Source organism: Sciurus vulgaris, assembly GCF_902686455.1.
Source record: "Sciurus vulgaris genome assembly, chromosome: 13".
Lineage (NCBI taxonomy): Eukaryota > Metazoa > Chordata > Mammalia > Rodentia > Sciuridae > Sciurus > Sciurus vulgaris.
The window spans coordinates 73,062,699-73,086,406 of NC_136474.1; the positions used below are offsets into that span (position 1 = coordinate 73,062,699).

The window sequence follows — 23,708 nt, forward strand, 5'->3', positions numbered from 1 at the left end:
GCAAGCTGAAGACTGGGGGGAGTTCTGGTACCCACGGTGGTGGGCTAGCAAGCTAGGAGGGCTAATCCTGAGTGGGGTACTTAGGCCAAGGGTGAGGGGTGCCGGAGCTGGCGAGAGCATGGGACTGAGTGAGGGAGAGGGAGAAACCAAGAGAGGAGGTCATGGCCAAGGCAGGGTGCTGAACCAGCTCATGGATCTCCAAATCCCAAGGAAGAACCAAAGGGTGGTGGAGGGCATGTCTTCCATCCAAGAGGAACGCAGGGTGGGGGGTGGCCCTGTGATCGACAAATGAATGCACATCAGGACGGTGGCAGGGGCTTGTCTGAGGACAGTCATTCATTTCATGATTTCATTCACCCCTGTACAATCAGCAATATCCTGCCCTGGGTGGAAGCAGAGGCAGGGAGGATGTGTTGGAAAATGGCCCAGGAGAGTCAGCCTCTTGCAGGAAGGACAGGACCTACGAGAACCAGCTCTCACAGCCCCTGAAGCATGCAGAGCTGGCTTCCCCAGGAGCCGCCTCCACACATGGTGCATGAACGGCCTGCCTCCCTCACCGTGTGAACCCTAGGCCTCCAGCAGGGCATCCTTGAAGGTTCCTCCAGCCAAAGCCTGCTCTTGCAGGAGGAGGGTCTAAGGAAGCTGTGCAGCCTCACACCCCAGGAGTGTTTTGCCATGGAAGAGTCTTGTCTTTCCATTTCTTCCCCTTTCTTCCTTCCTTCTGTCCTTCCTTCCTTTCTTTCTTTCATTCGTTCTTTTTTGTACCAGTGATTGAACCTAAAGGTGCTTTATCACTGAGCTATATCCCCAAGCTTTTAAAATTTATTTATTTATTTTGAGACAGGGTCTCACCAAATTGCTTAGGGCCTCACTAAGTTGCCCAGACTGGCCTTGAACTTGCAATCCTCCTGCCTCAGTCTCACAAGTGGTGCTCCACCACTTCTGACTCCATGGTAGTTTCTGACCCAAAGGGGAGACAGCTTGGGAAGGAGAGCCCCCCCCCCCCCACCACCACCAGTGCCTTTGATCCGCCTGCAGGCTGCTGATCTCTCAGAGGGCAGGGCTGGTAGTGAGTTCCTGAAGCCTGGGGCCTGCACTTCTCCATCCTGGTCTCAGGGTCAGTTGGATATGACTCACTCTTGGACACCCAGATCTGAGAGGCAGGCAAGGCAGGACTCTGGAGGGACTGTTAAAGGATGTTTATTGTAAGGCAGAGTGTGGGGAACAGCACCTCTTGTTCCGGATGCAGGCTTTAAACTTTCTGCATGCTTTGAAGTTCCTGGAGAAGGCACGCATCACGTCGCATCGCGAGGGATTCCAGACCAGCCTGCGTGCTGCTGGGAGGGGGAACATTTCAGTTCTGCTGGCACCCAGCCCCTGCCTCCCTGCCCCCACCTCCACAAACATACCTGGGCACAGACTCCAGAGGAGTGGCAGCTGTGGCCAACTCTACCCAAGGCCAGGGTGAGACATGTCTACCTCAGACACCTCTTTAAAAAATCATCCTGTGATGCAGCTTTATGGAAAATAGTTCTGTGAAACCACTTTGCTTGTTTTTGTTTAATCTGATGACTATTTTAAATGGGAGCCAAAAAACTTTAAAAAAAACCTTTTTCTTAAACCACTCAAAGAATGTCCCTGTCTGCCTGTCTGTGGTAGTGGTTTGCTGTTTCTGGGAGAGGAAAATTGTTAAGAATCTTGGAAATCTTGAGAAAGATTTGAGGGAGTAGAGAAGAATGTTACTCTTCAGTTAGTGAGGTCATTTTTTTTTTTTAGGATCTGAGAGATGACAGTGAACACTATGAGGAAGAAAATATCTTAGGATGCTTGTACATGGTGTCCCCCATTCCTGCCCAGCAAGGACTAGAAAGAAAAAGTAGGAGGTTAGATGGGTGGATGGATGGATGCATGGATGGATAGATGAATGGATGGATAATAAGCGGAACTAGCTTCTCTTCCCTTACAAAGTAGCCAAGAGAATGTGTGTTTTGAGTTTCCGAACTCTTTCCCACCCTATTTAAAATGACACCCTTATTCCACATTTCAGGAGTACCTGCTCTCTAGTGCATTCCAAGTCCCCAAAGTCACATCCTAAAAGTTGTCCTCACTCTGAAGGAATGACAGCTGTATTCCGCAGGAGGGAAACTGAGGCACAGAGATGAAAAATGGCCAAATGGCCCTGCTGGCTGTACTCACCTACCTCCGGTTCCCTGCTGGCTATGAGCTGTCACTGATAGGGTGTTGGCTGGTTAATGTATTTTCTCTTGTAGAAAGAGATCTGGGACTCCACATCTCATCAGTCATTAACTCTTTTGTTGAGGAAATTGGGATGTTGGGGTGGGAAAAGCTGGCACTGCTGGTGTTGGCAGGTGACCTGGGGAATCACTGAGAGCTGTAGACAGTGTCTGTAACTGGCTGAGCAGAATTATTCGGGAGCTTTGGAAAACACTGCTGCATGGGGCCCACCCAGAGATTCGCTTGGCCTGGGCACAAACTTTCTTTTTTCTTTTTCTTTGATTTGGATTTATTTACTTATTTATTTTCCCTTTTTTAAATTTTTATTTTTACAGACTGCATTTTGATTCATTGTATGCAAATGGGGTACAACTTTCCATTTCTATGGTTGTACATGATGTAGATTCACACCATTCATGTAATCATACATGTACATAGGGTAATACTGTCTGTCTCAGTCCACTATCTTTCCTTCCCCTGCCCCCTCTCCTTCTACACAATCCAAAGTTCCACCCTTCTTCCTGCCACCCACCCCTCATTATATATCATCATCCACTTATCAGAGAAAACATTTAGCCTTTGGTTTTTTGGGAATTGGCTTATTTCACTTAGCATGCTATTCACCAACTCCATCCATTTACTGGCAAATGCCATAATTTAGTCTTCTTTATGGCTGAATAATAGTCCACTGTATATATATACCACAGTTTCTTTATCCATTCATCTGTTGAAGGGCATCCAGTTTGATTCCACAATCTGGCTATTGTGAATTGAGCAGCTGTGAACATTGATGTGGCTGTGTCACTGTAGAATGCTGATTTTAAGTCCTCTTGGTATAAACCAAGGAATGGGATAGCTGGGTCAAATTGTGGGTCCATTCCAGGTTTTCTGAGGAATCTCCACACTGCTTTCCAGAGTGGTTGCACCAATTTGCAACTCCACTAGCAATGTGTGAGTGGGGCACAAACTGTTCATAAGCCCAAGTGACTCTGATACCTTGATGGTATGGACACCCCGTGTCTCCTTTCTCCAAGGCCAGCTGCCTCCTCTTGTCTCTGGGAAGGATGGGAGGTAGGGACACAGAGAAGAGCGGGCACATTTATTGAAGGCATAGTTTCTAGTATATTCTTCTTAACAGATCAAATTAAGAGCCACTGAGGGTGAAGGTGGCTTCCTGCAGTCCTTTTTGATGCTGTCCAGCACCTGGAAGTCCAGGATTTGGTCTAAATGTCAAAAGGAATTTTCAAAGACAGAGGGGAGGGGGGAGGGGACCAGAGCGGCCACATTGGCTTGCTGTCACCTTCTAACTTGTCTTCCTTCTCTTCCCTTTGCATTTCTGCTTCTATTCTGCTTCCCTGTCGCCTTGCCTGCTCTGCATCCCATTTCTGCATTTCCTCCTACCCTGGATCCATTTCCCTGCCGTCTTTGCTTACAGGAGGAAGCCCTCAATGGTGGACCACCCATGAAAGGCTTAACGGAAGAAGTGAGTTTATAGGAGGCTAGTTGGGTGGCTGCGCACGGGGAATCCATTAGATATTTTTGTCTTGCTTAACAAATGGTTATATTTTTAATTTTCATTTATTTATTTGGTACCGGAGATTATACCCAAGGGTGTTTAACCCCTGAGCCACATCCCCAACCCATTTTATATTTTATTCAAAGACAGTGTCTTGCTACATTTCTTAGAGCCTCACTAAATTGCTGAGGCTGGCTTTGAACTGGCAATCCTCCTGCCTCAGCCTCCCAAGCTGCTGGAATTATAGGTGTGCATCACTGCACGCAGCTTGTTTTATTTTTATGTTACCACAAGTATCATATGCATAGGTTTGCACGGGGCACAAGAATTTAAATATTAATTGTAAAATCTCCCTTAGATCCTACCTCCTTCCACTCCCTTGGCCCCTCCCTCATATCAAATTGCTGAATTAACGTCCTCACCTTTTTAATGCATTTACTGACATATATATGACTTTCAGAAATGTTTAATTTCAACGTCATGTATGGTAGCCTGTGCCTGTGGACATGTTGTTTAATAACTCACAGTTTTCACTAACCATCACCCTGAGGTGCCGCTGGCCTGTACTGCCAGGTTCTGTTTCCCTGCTGCATTGGGAGTTCAGAGTGCAGGTTATTAAAGTATTCACTCAGCACTGGCCGTCCAGTTTTTTCCTAAATTCCCCTGTGGACATACGTGAAACTTCAGTGCATATGCTGGACGGACGGGCCTCTTTCTGCACAAAGAAGAGGGTTTCTTTAGCTCGCGGGGAGAAGTAGAATTGATTTTAATAACTTGCCAAATTGCTTTCCAAAATGCCGCTCTGTTCACACTGCCACCAGCATGTTGGGACATCTCGCCACTTTAATTCACATCATGTTGATCTCTAGTGCAATTGAGCCTTTTAAAATCTGACTACCAGCCATTTTTTTAAGTAGGCTAAAATTTATTTTACTTGTAGCTGGGTGCAGTAGCACATGCCTATAATCCCAGCGACTGGGCAGGCCGAGGCAGGAGAATCACAAGTTCAAGGCCAGCCTTAGCGACAAAGCAAGAGCCTGCCTCAAAATAAAATAAAAGGGACTGGGAATGTAACTCAGTGGTAAAGTGCCCCTAGATTCCATCCCCAGTCCAAAAAAAAATTTTTTTAATTTACTTTTAAAGCAACAGTTAGAAAAACAGATAAAAGAGAAACAGAAAAGAAGTCCACTCTCATTTTATGATAAGAACTCATATAATTTTTCTGTAGTATTCTTTCTTATACAAAGCTGAGCTTCTAGCATGCACGTCCATTTACCTTGCTTTTTATTTAGAATGATCTCCTAGACATTCTTGGGGGGTGGTTTTAGTGTTGTTGTTTAGATTTTCTCTTGTTTTGCCAGATACCATTGGCTAAGTAGTAACATATCGTCAGCTGCTAACGTTTATTCATTCAGACACAATTTTAGGCTTCCAGGACAAAGTCATGAACAGAGCCAGCCGTGATGGCTGCCCTCCTGGGGCTTACCTTTGGTGGGGAAAGACAGGAAATGGGATGTTAGAAGGTGACATATTCATGATTGAGGCAGCCGGGCTGTTGGAAGGCGACAATGGAGGGAAGATTTGAAGGAGGTGAGGCCACCTGGGGAGGAGTAGTCCAGGCAGAGGAAATGACAAAAGCAAAGCTCGGTGTGGGCTGGGTCCCACGGAGAGGCACCCACCCTGGCCTGTGGGTGCAGCAGAGAGCAAGGAGAGTGTGCAGGCTGAGCCGGCGACAGGCCCCCCAGCACCCGGGAGCCTTTTCTCTAAGTGAGCCATGGAGACTGGAGGGTCCTGGCGCACGGACCTTTAAAATGCTCCTCGCTGGTTCTGATGCCCCCTTGGTTACAAAGCCCTGGGTAAGGTCGCCTTCTGGGCAACTTTTCATTTTGAAAAATATCTCAAATTCCATTTAAAAAAAAAAAATCACAATAAAAATACAAAGGATTTCTGCGTGTCCTTCACCCAGTGTCCCTGATTGTCAGTCTCTTACCGCATTCCTGTGTGTGCCTGTTCTGTCTCTCTAGGTATAAACATACTTATAGATTGCTCCCAATTACCATTTGGGAGTAAGTTGCGGACACTATACCCCTTTATCCCTAAATGCTTCTGTGTGTGTTTCCTGAGAACACCAGGGTATTCTCTTACATAATCATATCACAGGAAATAAACATTGATACAAAACTATCATTTAATCTGTATATCTTATATTTCACCAATTTCCTAATCAGATCCTTTATTTTGGAAAAAAAAAAAAAAAAAAAAGTCCCCGCTGTGACCTTGGTGAGCTCCAAGACCACACATTGCATTCAGCAGGTCATTGTTCCTGGCTCTGAAGGAACACCGATTTATGTCCTTTGCTCGTTCTGCTGTGTGGGCCTGGACAGTCACTGGCCCAAGCTGTGCCTCCGTCTCTATATTTGCCAAAAGAGAGGGTAAGAGCCCTCACGGCCTGAGGAGGAGACGCTGATCAGCGTCAGCACTTACAAGGCAGTGGATTTACGTGATACCTTGGCGTGTTCCAGCCACTAATCCTTGGTCATACCTGTTGCCGGTGGCCTCTGCTTTGTCTTCTTTTTTGTTCATCATTTCTTGTGTCACATACATAGAAGTTTCAAATGTCAACTGAACTTGAACCTTAGATCTTAATTGACTTGGAATGCGTTTTCTGGGGATCATGCAAGGAGGACATCTAGAGGAACTTTTTCGTTAGTGGCTAGATACTTGCTCAGTACCGTGTGGTTATTGATAAGTCTCTCCTTTCCCTGATTTAAAATGCTATTCTTATCATGTACTGAGTCCCATTTGTACATTAATTGTACAAATTATAGGTGCAGGGTTATGCATCTGACTGTTTTCCAGTTCCTGTTCTGATTTGCCATGTGGTGTGGCTCTCCAGTGGCATGGCCTTTGCTATCTGTAGGGCCAGTACCTGGGGGAATTTTAGGCCATGTGAGAAGTGAGCCCTCTGATCTTGAGCACCCTGCCCCTCCCACCCCGGGCTTCCTTACTCTTGCTCCTTTTCCCACAATGCTCAGCCTGTGACCCCTCAACATCTTCTCAAAACTATCACCCAGCCTGAAATGACTAACTGACTTTGTTTCTTTAAATTGTGAAATATTTAAAATGTACGGATAAGAGTAGAGAATAATAGAAAAACGTCCGTTGTGAGTTCAGAATAAATATCTGTACTCACATGTTTATTAAAACTGAACTTTGTGTCTGTGTGCTCCAGGTTTTTAAATTAAGATATATATTTTAACAGCTATGGTTGAACCCTGAAACCGCTTCTGTGACTTCGATGCGAATTGTTCCCATATAGAAAATGTCTCACACATCCTGCCTCTTTGGGCTGGAGGACCCTTGCAAGTAGGACACCACTGTCCCCCCTGCCCCGCAGGATGGGATAGGTGCCGAGGCTCCGGGCTGTGAGCTTGTTTGCCTTCAAGGACAAATGCCCGTTCACAGGCCGGGGCTCCCTCCTCTCTGAGAACCTGGCTTCTGCTTTTCTCTCCTCACGCCCTGCAGAGAGCATGGCCTTCTGTCCCCACGGCAGTGCCCACTTCTCTGTGCGTCGCTCTGGCTGACGTATCTCAGCCCTCCGGTGAGGGACATACTTTGCTCTGGAACCCACACAGAAGGCACTCGGAAAATGGCTTTTGGTGAGCGAACGTGAAGTCCAGAGGAAGCAGAGCCGTCTCGCTGGAGCTTGGAGCTGCTCTGGGTGGGCTCACTAAGGGGGCCGAGGCTGCAGGCACACGGGGTCCATGCATGTCAGGAGGCCCACCCTGCCAGGCGCCAGGCTGACCCTGGAAGGAGCTGTTCCCTCCAAGGAGTCACCACCCCAGAGGATGTCACAACAGCACTATATAGCTGGGGTTGAAGTGTTTGGGACACCTGGAAAGGGAGGAGCTTTATCCGAGAGGCCATCTTTGATGGGACTAGCCGTAATCACATTCTTCCTGGGCCAGACTTCCCCTGGAGAGGAAAACCACTCCAATGTATAAAGCAGACGTACCGCTTTTGCAGTAGTGTAAACATAGACACACGTAAATAGACGCACATGTGTATATGTGTATGTATCAATCAGAAATGTGTACGTACACATAATTATACGTCTATACATAATGGATCCATGTACATGTATTCAAGTATATTCCTTTTTGTTTTGAAATTTTTTTAGACTTACAGCCAAAGTGCAAAATAATTCCAAGTGTTCCCTGTAACACGACCTCTCCTAATATGAACATCTTATAGGATTATGGCACGGTGATCAGCACTAGGAAATTAACAGTGGTACAATACTGTTAACTAGAGACTCTATTCATAGTTCACTGATCTTGCCACTAACCTCCTTTCTCTGCACCGAGATTCAGATTTGCATTTAGTTGTCTCCTTATTCTCCTCTAATCTGATACTTTCTTGATCTTTCCTTTTCTTTCACAACCCTGACACCTTTGGTAAACACTGGCCACTGATTTGGTAGGAAGTTCATTAATTGGGGTTATCTGGTGTTTCTCATGATTACATTGAGAGTGTGCATTTTGAGGAAGAATACCTTAAAAGCAATGCGCCCTCCCCCTCCATACCATATTAGGAAGCCTGGGATATTGCTTATTTTATTTTATCTGCTCCCTTGGTTAAAGTGATTACTGATAGGTTTCTTATCTTTCAATGAATAAATGTTTAGCGGGAGGTATTTTGAGACTGAAATTATCCAAACAAAATTTAATCCAGAGAATTAGTTACCCAAATGATAAAAGAGCTAAGGAACCGAACTTCCAGAAATTAGCACCCACTGGTGCTCTTACCACCCCTTAACATGAGGCACCAGGAAGAAATGGTGTCACCAGAACCCAGGCCCAGGGGTGAGCCTTGAAGCCTGTCAGTGAGGCCTGGGACCATGGAAGAGACCCAGGCACTCCTAGTAGTGCCCTCTAGTAGAGAAAGGGGGGGGGGAGAGGGGGAGGGGGAGACAGAGAGGGGGGAGGAGAGGGGGAGAGAGAGGGAGAGGGAGGAGGGAGGGAGAGGGAGGAGGGAGGGAGAGGGGGGAGAGAGAGGGAGAGGGAGAGAGGGGGGAGGGGAGGGGGAGAGAGAGGGAGAGGGAGAGGGGGAGGAAGAGAGAGAGAGAGAGAGACAGAGAGAGAGAGCATGCCCGGGCTTCCCCCTTCCTCCTGTCTCCTGGGTCGGCCCAGCCGGAAGCAGCTGACAGGAGACTGGGAAGGTCAGCCCCTCTTCCCTAGGAACAGGGATAGGCAAGAAGTGCATCTGACACCTTTGCCATCTCTCTAGAGCTGGGTTGTTCAACATGGGCACCACTGGCCATGTGTGACTCTTAAAATGTGACTCATCCAAACTCCGATGTGTGCCGAGTGTATTCCAAAAACTCAGTCAGGAAAGAGGATTGCAAAGTATTTCACTGAATTTTATTTTATTGATTGCATATTAGAGTGATAATATTTTGGATATATTGAATTATGTAAAATATGCTCTTTAACTTTGCCTCTCTTAAAAATCTGGCTACTAGACCATGTGGTTAGGTCTGTGGGTCCTATTTGTGGCTCATTTTGGTTGGAAGGAGCTGCTCTAGAGCACACGTGAACCTGGCCTCCGTCATCAGCATCATAATTAAAGGTCTTTCTTGTACAAAGGTTGTGTCCTTGACCCACTGTCTGGAGAGTGTGCCTGGACAAGTTTCTAGAAAGCCAGGGCTGTGTTGGTGAAGAATCTTCCGTGCTCAGTTTTGATCAGAAGCTCAGACGCGTGAGGACTGAGCTCCCTCTGCGTTTTATGCGTGGACAGTGTGTAGGCTGAGGTCAGTGTTCAGCAGCACTGGAGAGAGTAGCTGACTCTCAACGCCACCGTGTAGCTAGATAGCCCTCAATGGGAGGAGCCCGCCCACCCGTGACGCAGTGCTTTTACAGGTCTTGAAGGTCCTTCATCTCAACCGTGCAGAGTTGTCCAGCTTTGCTGTCCCCATGTTGTAGGTGACAAAATGAAACCTGGACAGTCAGAGGGGTTTCAGTGGCTCTCAAACTTCTGGTGCCTCACTTGGCAAGCTAGTCAGAATGCTGGTCCTTGGACCTCACAGGGTCCAATGCAGCGGGTGGACGGTGAGGCCCAGCGTCCTCTGCATAGCAGACTGCAGGGACGTTCACACAAGTGGTTGACATACCAGCCCTCCCAACTTTCTGGGCTCAAGTTCAGCTTCTGATGGCCAGTCTAGGGCTCTCTTCCCTGATGCCAAGTCTAGGGTCTTCTGAAGCTGGGTACAGAGAAAGATGTGGATGTGGAGAAGCCATTGATTTGCCATTGAAAATGCCAAGTTAGATTTTCTACTGGCCCTGATGCCAAGGGTCAGGGGCACGTTGGGGGGTGCAGAGTGAGGTGAGCCTGTCTGTCCTGTGTCACTGACCACTCCTTTCTGTTCTGCAGTGGACAGCAGATTGCAGCGAGCAGCTGAACAGCAGCTGCTCCTTCTCCAGAGGGCGAGCCCCACCTCAGCAGGTAGGAAACCATCTCCGTTCTCCGTCTGGGGTTGACATGTGTCTTATCTGTCTGGGTTGGCCTGGTGGCTCCTGAGAGGCTGAGGAGCAAGCAGGACAATGGGAGAGGGGAGGGTGCCATCAGGACCTCTGGGACGCCCCTGACTAATTCTGTGGCTGTGGTAAAGCCCCCTCCCACCATCACGTTGATCCCTAAGATTCCTTTTCAGTAGCAGTATTGTCTATAATAACACACATCTGGAAACACCCCAGATGTCCACAGAGAGGAGGGTGGCGAGGCTCTGTGACATGTCCTTGCAGCATGTGGGTGACTGAAGCGGAGCTGCAGGCAGTGACAATGCAAAGCCTCGAACACACTGGGACTTGGAATTTGAATGCTGGCCGGGCTCTTTGGAGATCCCCTCTGCTCCAGGTCTGCAGAGGGATGTGGGGTGTGAGGAGCTTGCGGGAGAAGCTCAGAGGCCTGTCCACCACTACCCCCTCTCCCAACAGTCCTGGGACCAGTCTGGAGCCTGTGGCCCAGGTCCACAGGGTGGCAGGTGGGGGTGGCAGTCCTGGGTGGGCTGTGTGGCTGGGAGGGAAGGGAAGCAGCTGATCTTTGAGAGCCATCCTGGTGACCCTTTGGTCCCCGAACCTTCTGGTGGTCCAGCTCGTCTCCCTGATACCTCATCCCTGACTGTGGGAGACTGTGAGGTTAGAAGTTGAAACAGCCTCTTACCCTGAGCCCCGGCCCAGCCTCAGACTCCACTTGCCCAGAAGGCTCACCTCACAGGTGCCACAGCTCCTGATGGGCACAGCTGAGGCAGGGGCAGGTGGCCCAGGCCTCTGCCTTGGTCCAGTATCAGTCCTCGTGCTGATGAGGCCAGGCCTCCTCTGTTCAGTTCTGGGTCTTTCTTGGGCTGCAGGGTTTGCTGCCCCATGGTGTGGGGGCAGCTCTCCTGCACTTCCTTCTCGTTATGAGATTTGCTGTGCGTGTGTCTGATCGTTCCGTAGGGCAGGGGTCATAATGACAACCCTGGAGAGGGGTCAGGAGCCCAGTGCTGGGTTTTTGCTCTGCCACAGATTTGATGGCAAGTCCTTCCTCCTCTGGTCTCAGCTTCCTCACAGGACAATCAGGGAGGACTTGATGGTCTCTGAAGGTCCTTCACAGAGCCTGGCCTTTCGTCTTCCCATGCCATGGGGCATCTCTACCCTGCCCTACCACAGCAGGCATCCTTGCAGGACGGTGTTTTGTCTCTGCTTCCTCCCTGGCCAGAGGCCCTGTTATCCTCACTGATGCCGTAGCTCTCGGCCCAAGACTTGCACGTCAGCTTCTGCCCTTCATTCTGGGGTTCCCCGTATGATGGTCCCTTAACACTCGAGCAGCAAAGTGGGCTTGGACACAGGGATGCCAGCACTAGAGAGGGTTGCGGGGCAGGGTCAAAGCCCTTGAATGGAGGACAAGAGAGGCTGGGCAGTGAGTACTCTCTGTTATTTGATCAGTAGGTGTCTGGTTCTGGAATTTTCTGGTATATGGTCTTTTTCTCTTCCCTTTATCACCTTTTCTGGGTCCCTCTCCCCACCCTTTCCCTCTGGTCCCAGCATTCCTGACAGAGTCCTGTTCCCACCCACCCCTCAGTTTCAGCCCTCCCTTCTGAGGGGTCCTTGCTGGGCCTATTTCAGCCACCTAGAGGAGGGTCCACCCAGGCTGATGGAGCAGGGCTGGGATGCGCTGCTCCCGCAGGGGTTATGTGTGGGCTCTTCTGTGCCCCAAGCGTCCTGGTACTGCAAGGGCCAGCTGGCTCCCAACCCACCTTTGGGAAGTACCCAAGAGCTTTGGAGCGAGCAGCCTGCTGCAAAATGAAGTGTCACTGAATATAAAGATGCAACTGTAAGAAGAGCATATTAGTCCTTTAGTGGCAGGCGGAGCTGAGACCTAGACTCGCCTGGAGCCCCTGGCTGGAGGGGCGGGGTCTCTGAATATTAACCCACCGATTCCCCGACATCCCAGAGACAAGGGCTTCTTGGGAAGGGCCCCACAGGCCAGGAGACCACTGGCTTTCCCACCACCTGACCTGTCACATCCATCTGACCATCTCAGGGGGAGGAATTACGGGAGTGGCCTGGGCCCCCAGGGACACCTGCTGCGCAGCCACACAGCTTGTGCTTGGTTGGTCTCAGGGGCGGGACCTGCAGGGTCTGCATTTGGAGAACAGGGAGAGCTGCAAATACTGGTGTGCCAGGTCTGGCTGGTCGCCCCCTGGGGGAAGCTGGGGGAAGCTGCTTGGAGCCAAGGACACTTGCAAAGACTGGGAAGCTCAGGGCATGTATAGGTGGCATTTCTAAGAGAGTCAGTGAGCACCAGGGGCCTGGTGCTGAGCCCAGACAGGCCCGATGCCACACTCTGCCTTCAAAGGATGAGGCCCAGGTGTTAACAAATGCCTAGCACAGAGCAGGAGATGCAAGGGACTGCAGGGTGGCCTGCAGGTCAGACTAGAGCTCGGAAATCAGGCAGCCTGCACAGGGAGAGGCGTGCAGCCATTCCTCCTGAGGGGTGGCCACGGCGGGGATCCTCCTGCATGGGGAGGCACAGCGTCTGGCCCAAATCTAAACGAGGTCTCCTGAGGTCAGAAGTGCCTTATTTCAGGGTCAAGGGGCCCTAATGTTTAGGTGTCAGGGACTGAATTAGTGAGCTACAACGTGAGGGCTGCAGGAACAAGATGGAAACTGCTTCCTTTCTGGCCATTGCCTGGATGACATGGCAGCTGTACAGCACTGGGCGGCTTCCTTCCTTCTCACTGCTCTGTCCTCTTGAGGGTGTTATCTGGTCCATGCACCATGGTGGCTGCTGCCCATGTTGACGTTCTCACCAGTGGGAACACCTGCCCTGGGTCTCATCCCTGGGAACCTCTGACTCCCCGGCTAGGGAGCTGCTGTCTCCTCAAGCCCTCTGGGGGGGGGTCAAAGCTAGTCTCTAGTCATCCACAGGCATCCACGGGTGAGAGTTTATTGAAGGGGAAACTGAGGCTAAGTCGAGACAGGAGTGTCTGGCTGCTGTGGTGCTCCCCCACTGTCCCATCTTGGCCATGCATGTCCAGGTGAGCAGAGAGCCTCAGAGAATGGGGTCCTGCCTCTGCCCTGCCCTGAGCTGGAGCCCAAGTGCGACAGCATGGTGTGGGGGAGGGGTGTCATGCGGTGGGATCGCTTACTTACCTGCAGCAGTCTCCTGTCCTTCCTTGTTATTTCAACTAATGTCTAAAAAAAATAAAATTAATTCTGCAAATCCTCTCAGAGCCACCATCGAGCAATGGTAGGTCAAGTTCCATAAGTAGGAGGAAGGGTCCCAGAGAGTCAAGGACAAGAACAATGGGCTATGAATCGTCCAGAAAAGATTTCACCAGCCACCAGAAAGCAGGATGCGCCTGAACCTGCATTGTCTGGCATCCTGGCAGCCTGTGCCCAATGGACCCGTCCATCCCCTCGTCACTGTTAGGAAGAGTTGCCAGCCTTTGAGGGTAACGGGACTGTGTGTAGATGGTTGAGAGGAGACCTCTGGAGATGAGAGGGTGCAACGGTAGAGCGTTTAGAACAGCTGCCAGGGCACCGGCAGGGATCTAGACTTCAGGAAGGAAACTGAAGGCCGGTGAGAGGCTACCTGGGGTCAGGAACCAGTGGCTCCTGTCCATCTGCAAAGAGGCACTGAGGACAGCAGCAGAGCCTCTAATTAGACCTTGAGAAGGACATGCCGATAAAGGACTGTTGGCTCGCAGTGCTGGCTCTGCAGCAAGGCGATGAAATCTTTGCTGGGAACCCGACGGGCGTGCCTTCTCACTGGTGTTCACACAAGGCCCTGGGAAAGATGGGGGAGTGTGAGAAATGACAGCTTGGAGTCTTGGCTGTTGGCCTGTGACCCTACCTTCCCTGGAAAGATAAGCGTGGGGGACTCTGTCATGAGAGTGAAGGAGCCTTGTCCCCAGGGGTAGGGGAACCAGATATTGACCCAGAAGTGACACTGATTCCAAGCACCTCTGCAACAGAGTGAGATGCAGACTTCTCCAGAAGTTTCTTTAATGATCTGCCTTCTGGGTCTCCATGAAATGCCCAGCTGAATCCAAATCACTGCTAAAAGAAGCCGCAGATCTGGATTTTCCTGATTTCTCTGTCCCCCCACCACACAGACCTGTGCCAACCTGCAGGCTAGTTTGGCAGTGCCAGCAATACCAGTAATGACTGGCTCGGGGGTGGCAAGTGGCAGGTAGGGGAAGAGAATCTCGGACACACTGATGACCACTGGCCCCAGGAGAGCTACTGGAAGGAGCTTTCTGCCAGTCATCCTGCCGCGGATATATAAGAAATGTTGTGAATAAATTCATGACCCTGCTGTCTGTTCAGTCAGTATTTATCGAGCACCTGATATGAGCTCAGCAGACACCTATGGGCTGGAACCTTCTGGATCATTGGTTGTGAAGTAGAGATTCATTAATATGAAACGGGATAGAGATGGACATGTTAAATTCCCCGAAGCGACATTGTCTTGACCATAGGAACTGCAGTCCTTCTTGGGGCTGGTCCTTTGGTCCCCTTTCAGAAGGACTTGAGAGTTGATCAGTGCCTTTGGGGACGAGTAAGATGTTTGATGAGGCGGACGGGAGAAGATGAAGAGAGAAGAACTTAGCGAGGACTTGAAGTTGGGCATAATGCTGGGAGGTTAGGACGACAGCTAGGGAGACGGCAGTGGGTTAGATGGCCCACGTTGGGTGGTCCTGGAGTGTGGGGAGGAGATGGCGAGTGCAGGGGTGTCTGTGTGCCAGGCTGTAGTGTTGACTGTTGCCCACCCAGCCCCAGTCTGTGTCCCTAGAGTATTTTATATTTTTCTCCAGGGTTCCATGCTAATAAAGTCAGAGCCCTGTATCAGGCAGGAGGGCCTAATAATCCTGAATATCTGGACCTCTAAACAACCCTGATATCAGGACCCAGATCGATGGAGCACTTGCCATTTAGCTGTCACCATGACAGAGGGAAAGAGCTCAGAGGAACTCGCACTGGCGGTTCACACTCTGGCCTACGTGCAATGCAGGTTGCTTCCACTCTCTGCTTGTCCAGAATGAGGCGCATGGCCTCCGCCAACCACAGCACACTAAGGACAGCCCTGCTCTGTGTCTGCTTCCTGTCCCAGGAAGGGAGGAGCCCCATTCCTGACTAGTTCAGTGGCTGACTAGAGTGAGCGTCCCATGCCCATGTCTAGGGGGGCTTGCAGAGGCTAGGCCTGACTCCTCCCGTCTCCTTCACTACATCGCATCCACAGCTAAGCGGCTCTCCAGTGAGCTCTGAAGGCATCTGGGTTCCCAAATGGCAAGAAGCTCAGAGTTCACGGGATCCAGCTTCCTGTCTTGCACTTAGGAGCCCCTTAGGAGCTGGAAGGGGAGCTCCCTGCTTCAAAAGGCATCTCAAGCATTGGCAGCTCCATTGAAAAAAATTCTACAGACCCCTAATAGCTCCTAGCTCCGGCTGAAGGGATGGCTCATTCCTCTGCCCCTGGCCCTTTAGTCTCTTGCCTGGTAGCCCACCTCAGGAAGTCTTTTAAAGCTGGATGTCCTCATTGCTGCAGGAGGAAATTCCTGTGCCCGGGTTGGTTCGTTCCTTTGCTTGTGTGTTAATTCTTTCACCCACTGAGCTCATCAGCAAGTCATCAGGTCACCTGGCTGTGCTAGGACGCAAGCATTAGGGTGGTGAGGGTAGACAGGTGAGCTTTCTGTCTGTGTGGAGGCCAGAGTGGGGAGGACGGGCGCTTTAGCCACAGTGCTAAAGAAGCCTGGGACGTGACATGCTGGATCTTCAGTCCTGTCCCCTGCTGGGTCACTGGTCCAGGAGCATTAAGTGTGTGCTATAGGCCCCTCTGACAGGCCTCCGAGAACCAGACACAGCAACCTCTGCTGCTGCCCCGAGTGTGGGCCTCTTTTTCAGAAAATGCCATCTACTCTGGTCTTCAAGGTGCCTTCTGGCTCCAGTTCACTTGGAGAAAAAGGCTGCAAGGTCCACCAAACAATACAGGTGACTTTATAGGGGCTTGATAGAGAGAGCAGTCAACAGCCACTCACTGGGTGCCCATGTGGTCTCAGGAGGTCAGATATTCAGGCACCAGAGACGGGCATCATACTGTCCTGGAGGCAGCTCTGTGCTGGAGTTTAGGAGATGTGGTCCCAACCTGGGCTGTGCCTCATTTACAATTTGGTCATGGATAAGATGCAGCAGCCTCTCCTCCCCTCCATAAAAATGGTGAGAAAAACCAGACCAAAGTCACACAGATGTTAAAAATACAGACCTGCACTTTCACTTCCAGGACAATGGAGTAGATGTTCTTTTCTGTATTCTTTCTGCTAAGCGCAGTTAAAAACCCTGGACATTTTCTATAACACAAAACCAGAAGATTCTGAAAGGTAGAAGGGAAAGGCAGGCAGCCTGGTCCCCAGGCCCCGGGCAATGACATGGTGGTGGCTTTGTTTTCCTTTCGCCTCATGTATCCCTGACTTGATACTCAAGTAGTGAGGAAGCCAGAAATGCCCACAGACTCCAGCAAAAACGTCCCAGTAAAAGTCTGCTCTGTCCAGGCAAAGGACCAGGAGAAGAGTGACCTGGAAAGATAGAAAAGCTTTAGACCATAATTACCCTGCTCGGGCCAACACTGCAGGAAACTCTGTCGCCCCTGCCCCACCAGCCAGCCAGGACAGTGGGAGCCTGGACTCTACCCAACAAGGCTGGAACAAGGTGCCCCACTCCGAGCAGGGTGGTGTCAGGGAAGCCCAGGTAGCAGGCAGCAGCCTTCACTCCTGCCAACTGTAAGAAGGCACCCTGCCAGCACCCCCTGGTGGCACTGGGACCGTTGGGGAACCCAAACCTTCCCACCATGCTGGCGGTGAGGCCTCCTCATTCATTTGCTGGGCAGGAGTTCGGGGGTGCCAAGAGGCGTGATAGTGTAGCCCTGTGGCAATGGGTCCAGTCTCACTGCGAGATCTGGAGACCCATTGGGACTTGGAATGCCCATCTCCACCTGGCAGTCACCCAAGCATCCACTGGGTGACGTGGTCTGCTTCCTCCACCCAAGAGTGGCAAGGCTGGATCCTCTCCCATTTGTCTCTGCCAGAGTGGTATCACAAAAAGTCTGTTAAAACTGAAGTTTAAATAAGATTCAGACTCCTAGCACGAACATGTCCTGGTTTCAATCGAAAGTCATTTGTCGCACCAAAAATCAGATTTCAAACTGAAAGAAAAAGACGATCAATAGATGTCAACACTGAGATGCTGAATTGAACTTCATTGAAATTAAACTCTTGCCCTGGTGTCACCATCTAGGGGTGCTGGGTTGGTTGTCTCCGTTGAGCAAAGAATTGAAGAACAGGACGCAGAGAGAGATAGCAAGCAAGCAGCAGGTTTATTGTGAAAGTGACAGATAGACCTCTCCAGAGAGCAGGAGCCCCAGAGCTGGGAGTGCGGTGGGCAAGTTTTGGCCTGTTCTTTTTATGGTCTCTGGAATTTCCCCCCCTCCTTATCTGGTCCCCTGTCCACGCTTTCCAGATTGGCGGCCCCTCTGTCCACACGTCTGTTTTAGTTTTTCTATTGGATCCCCCACTTAGGAGCCCAAGTACAGAAGTATCTGTCTGATTGGTTCCCCCATTTGTGTCCATGAGCACTTTTGTCTACCAGGAAGTTGACCCCATCAGAGGACCCTGTCCCTGCTCCTTTGTTCTGGCCCCGCCGGGGCCTCCTTACTCCATCTTGCCCTGACTGCCTAAGCCCTTCTTCATCTCCTTCACTGGGAAAGACCATAGTAAGAGAACAAAAAGACATGTTAGAAAAAGGGAGAAAATATTTGCAAAACACATAACTGATAAAGGTCTGGTAGCTGCAATACATATAAGGAACTCTCAAAACTCATCGTTAAAAAATAATCCAGGGGCTGGGGCTGGGGCTCAGTGGTGAGCGCTTGTCTAGCATGTGTGAGGCACTGGGTTCCATCCTCAGCACCACATAAAATAAATAAATAAATAAAAGATCATCTACAACTAAGAAATACTTTAAAAAAATAAATCATCCAGTTAGAAAATGGACAGAATACATGAAGAGACTTTTTTTCACTAGAGGATAAACAGATGGCAAATAAACACACAGAAGGACACTCAACATCATCCGTCATTAGGGCAATGCAAATTAAGACCCCAATGAGCTATCTCCACCCTCTCATCAGAATGGCTAAAAGTACCCGTATACATACATACAGCAACAGCGCCGAATGCTGGCGAGATTGCGGAGAAACGGACCGCTCCTCCAGGGCTGGTGGGGATGCAAAATGGTACAGCCATTCCAGAAAACAGTTTGTCAGTTTCATTAAAAAACAAAAATGAAACCTGCAAGGAGCATATGATCCAGCAATTGCACTCCTGGGTGTTTATCCCAAAGAAATGAAAACTTATGTTCACACAGAAACCTGTACTAAAATGTTTAGAGCAGTTTTATTTTGCATTAGCAGAAAACGAAGCAGCCCAGATGTTCAGTAGGTGAGCGGTAAAACCCGGGGTGGCACTCGGCAGTGGACAGGGATGACCTTGGGCAGGCAGCAACCTGCATGAATCTCCAGATGATTTTGCTGATTGAAAACAAAGCTCGTCCTCAAAAGTCACATGCTCTATGATTCCATTTATATAATGTGCTTTAAATGTCCAGATGATAAAAATGGGGAGCAGGCTGCCAGGATTGGGGATGGAGGGGGGAGTGGGCGTGGCCATAAGAGGGCGATGGGAGGGGCCTGCCAAGGATGGGAGTGCTCTGTATCCTGACTGTACCCATGTCAATTTCCCGGATGTTGGGCTGTGGTTGTGGCTCAGTGAAAGAGTACTTGCCTGACAAGTGTGAGGCACTGGGTTCAATCCTCAGCACCACATATGAATAAAATAAAGGTCCACTGACAAATAAATAAATAAATAAATAAATCCCGAATGTGGTGTTGAGTTATACGTTTATAAGTTTTTCCCAAGAGAGGAAGGTGGTAAAGGGTCTGGTGGTGGGGGTCTGTATTAATATTTAACAAGTCTTGTGAATCTATAGTTATCTAAAAATAATTTTTTAAAAGGGTTGAAACTTTTTTTTCATCAAAATCCTCCACGATCTCCATGCAGAAACCCTACAGGGTAGAACTTCTTGTTCTGGTGAGAGGAGATTCCCACCTGCTGTCCCCCACCACCTCGCTCTAGTTCTTTTCTTCAGGACTCTGAGTGATCCCCTAGATGAGTGACCTCTCAGCCCCTTTCCTGTGCTGACCTTCTGTGGTTATGAGTTCACTACTGCCAGAAGGGACAGATCCCTAGGGACCGAGGAGTTTGAAAAGGGCCTCCTTGTGAAGGAGCATTAGAGAACAGGATGGTGTGGGAATGGGAGACTTGTCCCCAGCTGCTGGGAGACTTTCTCTGATGGAGAGTTAGGAATAATTGAGTGGGCCAGAAATGGCCTCCAGTGTGATCAAGGACAGGTACAAGTAACAAGGCCCATGTAAAACCTAAATCACAATCCTGGTTAGCAGAGAGAGTGGTCAGGAAGTGTTGGATTAAGAGAAATAAACTTGACCGCAGGATTCGGTCATTATCTCCCACGTCTCTCAGTCCCTTGGGTTTTGATTGAAAGATGAAAGGGGCACAGGGAAAAAGACTGATGGATGAGAAGCCCCAGAGTGGGAGGAGTGGCCTTTCCCTCCCCTGAACTCAGCTCCAGTCTTCGCTGGCCTCTGCTTTGCTGTTCTCCTGCCTCAAAGGCCCACCTGCTGATGGAGGATCAAAATGTAGGGACTGCCTTGCTCTATCCATCTGCACGTGCGGTGCTGTCCTTGGTGCTGAACACACACACACACACACACACACACACACACACACACACACACAGAGTCACCCAGATAGGACTGTATCTCCCTTGGGCCCTGCCCTGTTGCTCCACCCCCCTTTAGTCCTGAAAGGGCACATCCAAGTCACCCTCAAATCCTGCTTTAGTTTTGACCTGAGAGGTTTGAGCTTTGGCCTACAGGAAGCCCTGTTTTGGTCCAGGAGATGACTTTGTGTCTTTTGGTCCCTGAATGTTTTGCCCCACATAAAAACTCTCACAGTGTCTCTCCTGTGTTCCACTTACCACCCTCCCATCGCCGCCACACACGCACACTGAGGAATCACCCATTTAGTCCAAATGCTCATGGGACAGGTGGGGAAACACAGGTCCAATGAGCCAGAGTGACAGTCACGATGCCTCTAGAATCCTCTCTAGTCTCCACCACACTGTATTGCCATCTGAAGGTTTCCCGGATGCTATCTCCCCTGAAGCCGGCAACTCGGGTGGCAGGCATGTTATACAAGACTAACCGTGCACCATCTTGCTCTTTCCATTTCTGGTGCTCACTCTGCAAGGCAGGGACTACAGCTTTGGTCCTCTTATGTCGACACAGCTGTGTTGATGCCCTTATGTGGACAGGTAATAGGGGTAGTGGAGCTAGCGGGGGGGCATCCTCAGGGAGGAAGGAGAGAAATTTTGTCCATTGTTTAATAGGATAACCTTCCCAGTTAGCTCTCCTGGGAACCTTATGTCCATGAAGTGAAGAATCTACATTCACTCCAGACTTGCCTCTTGATGCCCATGACAGAATCTGTGGAGCAACATTCTGCCCTGAGATGGGAGTGAGCAGCAGAGACTGCACTTCCTGCTTCTCCGTTGCCAAGGGCTGGGCCCTGTATAGCCCAGCTGCTTGAGAACTGACAGCATGCCAGCTCCTGGGCTTTCAGGACAGGGTCCAGGGCTAAGGGCTACCACCTCTGCCTCAGCGTTAACTGCTACAGCAGACATGCTGGGCAAGTCTGGACTGGCATGCCCCAGAATTCTCTAGTCGGAACTTCACCCATGACAGTCCTGATAATGGAGAGAGCCCTCCTGCTGTTCTGTACACTATTCAGCCACTTTCTGCTTGGTTTGTAAACACACAGCACAGCTCACAACTGTTATAACACACCCTGCCATACACACATACATGTGATCAAGCAAAAATCACTATGCAGCTGGATATTCCCAAGGAAAACCGGCCATGCAGAAGATTTCATTGTTTTTCACTAGCCTCGCTATGGAGGGACACCCTCTCACGTGTTGCACTCACACCTGCAAGGAAACCCCCATTCTTACACACAACTCTATTTCCTTCTTTCCTGGGGTCTGCTGCAGGTGATGGACCCCTGAATCAACTCCACCATCCCAAGCATAGGTTCAGAGAACCAAAATATCTATATAGGGTGGAGATGTTCCTGCTTTATGGAATCCTCTGCTGTGGGGTCAAGATTTGCCTCGGGGTATAACACAGACTCTGAGCTTGGCTGCCTGTGTTACCATCTTGGGAACTAGTTCCATGAACATGAACAAGTTCTCTGTGCCTCTATTTTTTTAAAAATTTTTATTTATTCTAATTAGTTATACATAATCGTAGAATACATTTATGAATTTTGATAAATCATACATAAATGGAGTATAATTTCTCATTTTTCTTATTGTATATATTGTAGGATCATATTGGTCATGCAGTCATATATGTACATGTGGTAAAAATGTCTGTTTCACTCCACTATCCTTTTTAAACTTAGTTTCAAAACAAACAGAAATAAAATTATGTTTTAATAAGTATAGTTAGAACCAACATAAAAAATAATGTTTTAAAATCTGTATATGTTCTTTGAAAGCATGCATATGGAGGCAGTTTATGGAAAATATTGCTCTAGCTATTTTTTTTTCCAATTATAACTAAACAAAAAGTTATAAGTGAAATGATGATCCTGCATGTTTAATACCCCTATGTCTGTGCCTCTATTCTATCATCAAGAAAATGGGGACAATGATGGTGATGTTGGCTTCCTAGGACGTAAGGAGTACCTGAATGGTGCTGTGTTGGTGTCTGCTCCTGCCACCATCTGTATTCTTGGCCCTTCCACGAGTCTGTCCTCCCCTGAGCCCAGCATGGCTGTGGCGCCCTGAGCCTGCCCTCTGAGACTGGGCTTCTGCTTCCATTTTCTTTTCTGCGTGGCTTAAAGTGCTCATTATCCCTCTGTGATCAGCTCTGGGAGTGGTGTGGCTCCGCCTGGCATGGGTCCCCCTAATTGCCAGTAAAAGGAGCAGTTGTAAAGGATGCAGCAGGGTTTAAGTGCGAAAAACAATCCACGGAAAGGATGATTGCTTTTGATAAGGCTTCTCAGAACTTTGGCATCTCAGCAACCTGGGGGGGCAGGGGCTGCGTGGTGGCCGAGCTGGGGAGGAGGTTGACTGGGTGATGGGGGCAGGGGAGAGTCAGGGAGGAAGGAGAGAACTTTTGTCCACTGTTTAAAAGGATAACCTTCCCAGGTTATCCTGGAAAGAGGCTGTGCTCAGAGAAAAGCTGTGGTCACCAAGGCCATCTGCGGAATTGCAAACCAGAGAATGTTCCTTGAGAAGCTAATGAGGTTTTGATGGAGAGCCCTCAGGACACGGCCACCTCATCTGCACGTATTAGGGCAGAATGGTGCTGGGTCCCAAGGCTAGAATGAGTGTTGAAGGGGCAGGAAGACCCACAAAAAAAGTGAAGTCAGGGTTCCTACCATCGAGGGGATGACATCACTTGGGGAAGAGAGTGCTAAAGGACTGTTGGCCAAAGTGGGTTCCATGGAACCCTAGTTCTGCAAAATTCTCTGTGGAATAAAAAGGAAGTATAGAGTAGGTTTCCAGCCAAATAAAGGTTGGGAAATAGTGCATGCCATACTTCTATCTACTTGAAGAGTCCACATCTATCAAAGAAGCTCTGCAATAAAAAATATCTTAACAATTCATTTCATGTTAACATCTTAACAATCTTTTAACTCAGTGTGTCCCAAACATTTGGTTAGAGTCTTTCAAACTTCTCCCACCCCTAAAGCTCTTTTGAACATCCAGCAAAATGAGGAGCATGTTTCTAAAAGAATATTCTGGACCATTCCAGCTGCACTAGATAAAAGCCACCAACACTCCCTGCCAGAGGCCCTCTGCCCCCAGGCAGTTCTGATGCACACCGACATTTGGGGCCAGGGGACTGGTGTTTCTGGAGCACCCAGGGAACTCTGCAGGGGAACAGTCAGGAAGAGAATCAGTCCCTGCACTGTGGTGTGAGCTGCTGGGGACGTGCAGCTGTGGGGCTGAGCACAAGCCACTGAGGCAGCTGCAGAGCTGCAGGTGGGAAGGCTTGAGCTGCACCTTCGCAGGAAGACAGGCGTGTGCAGGAGGTATGGAAGAACATCCCCTTGCGCTGCTGAGTCCAAGACAGCTGTGTAACTGGTTTACGGATCAGTTTCTGTGTGTGTCTGTATGTGTGAGTGTGTGTGCACGTCCTGGAGTGAGAAAGATCCTGGTTGCTCGGAACCTAAGGCTTCAGGCTGGTGGTGCTTTGAGGGAGGGACCAATCC

The 23,708-nt window shown here is 49.5% G+C and overlaps 1 protein-coding gene across 5 annotated transcripts in view; it reads left to right on the forward strand.

Moving 5' to 3' along the window:
• Nucleotides 1-23,708, forward strand: part of CTIF (cap binding complex dependent translation initiation factor) — a 283,887-nt gene that overhangs the window by 70,675 nt on the left and 189,504 nt on the right. For 3 of the 5 annotated variants that reach the window (XM_079108994.1, XM_079108993.1, XM_079108995.1), the window contains 2 exons: nucleotides 3,671-3,718; nucleotides 10,184-10,255. In XM_079108994.1, coding sequence (XP_078965120.1) covers nucleotides 3,671-3,718; nucleotides 10,184-10,255 — 120 coding nt within the window. The remainder of the gene's footprint in view (nucleotides 1-3,670; nucleotides 3,719-10,183; nucleotides 10,256-23,708) is intronic. The other 2 variants (XM_079108996.1, XM_079108997.1) reach the window with 1 other exon arrangement.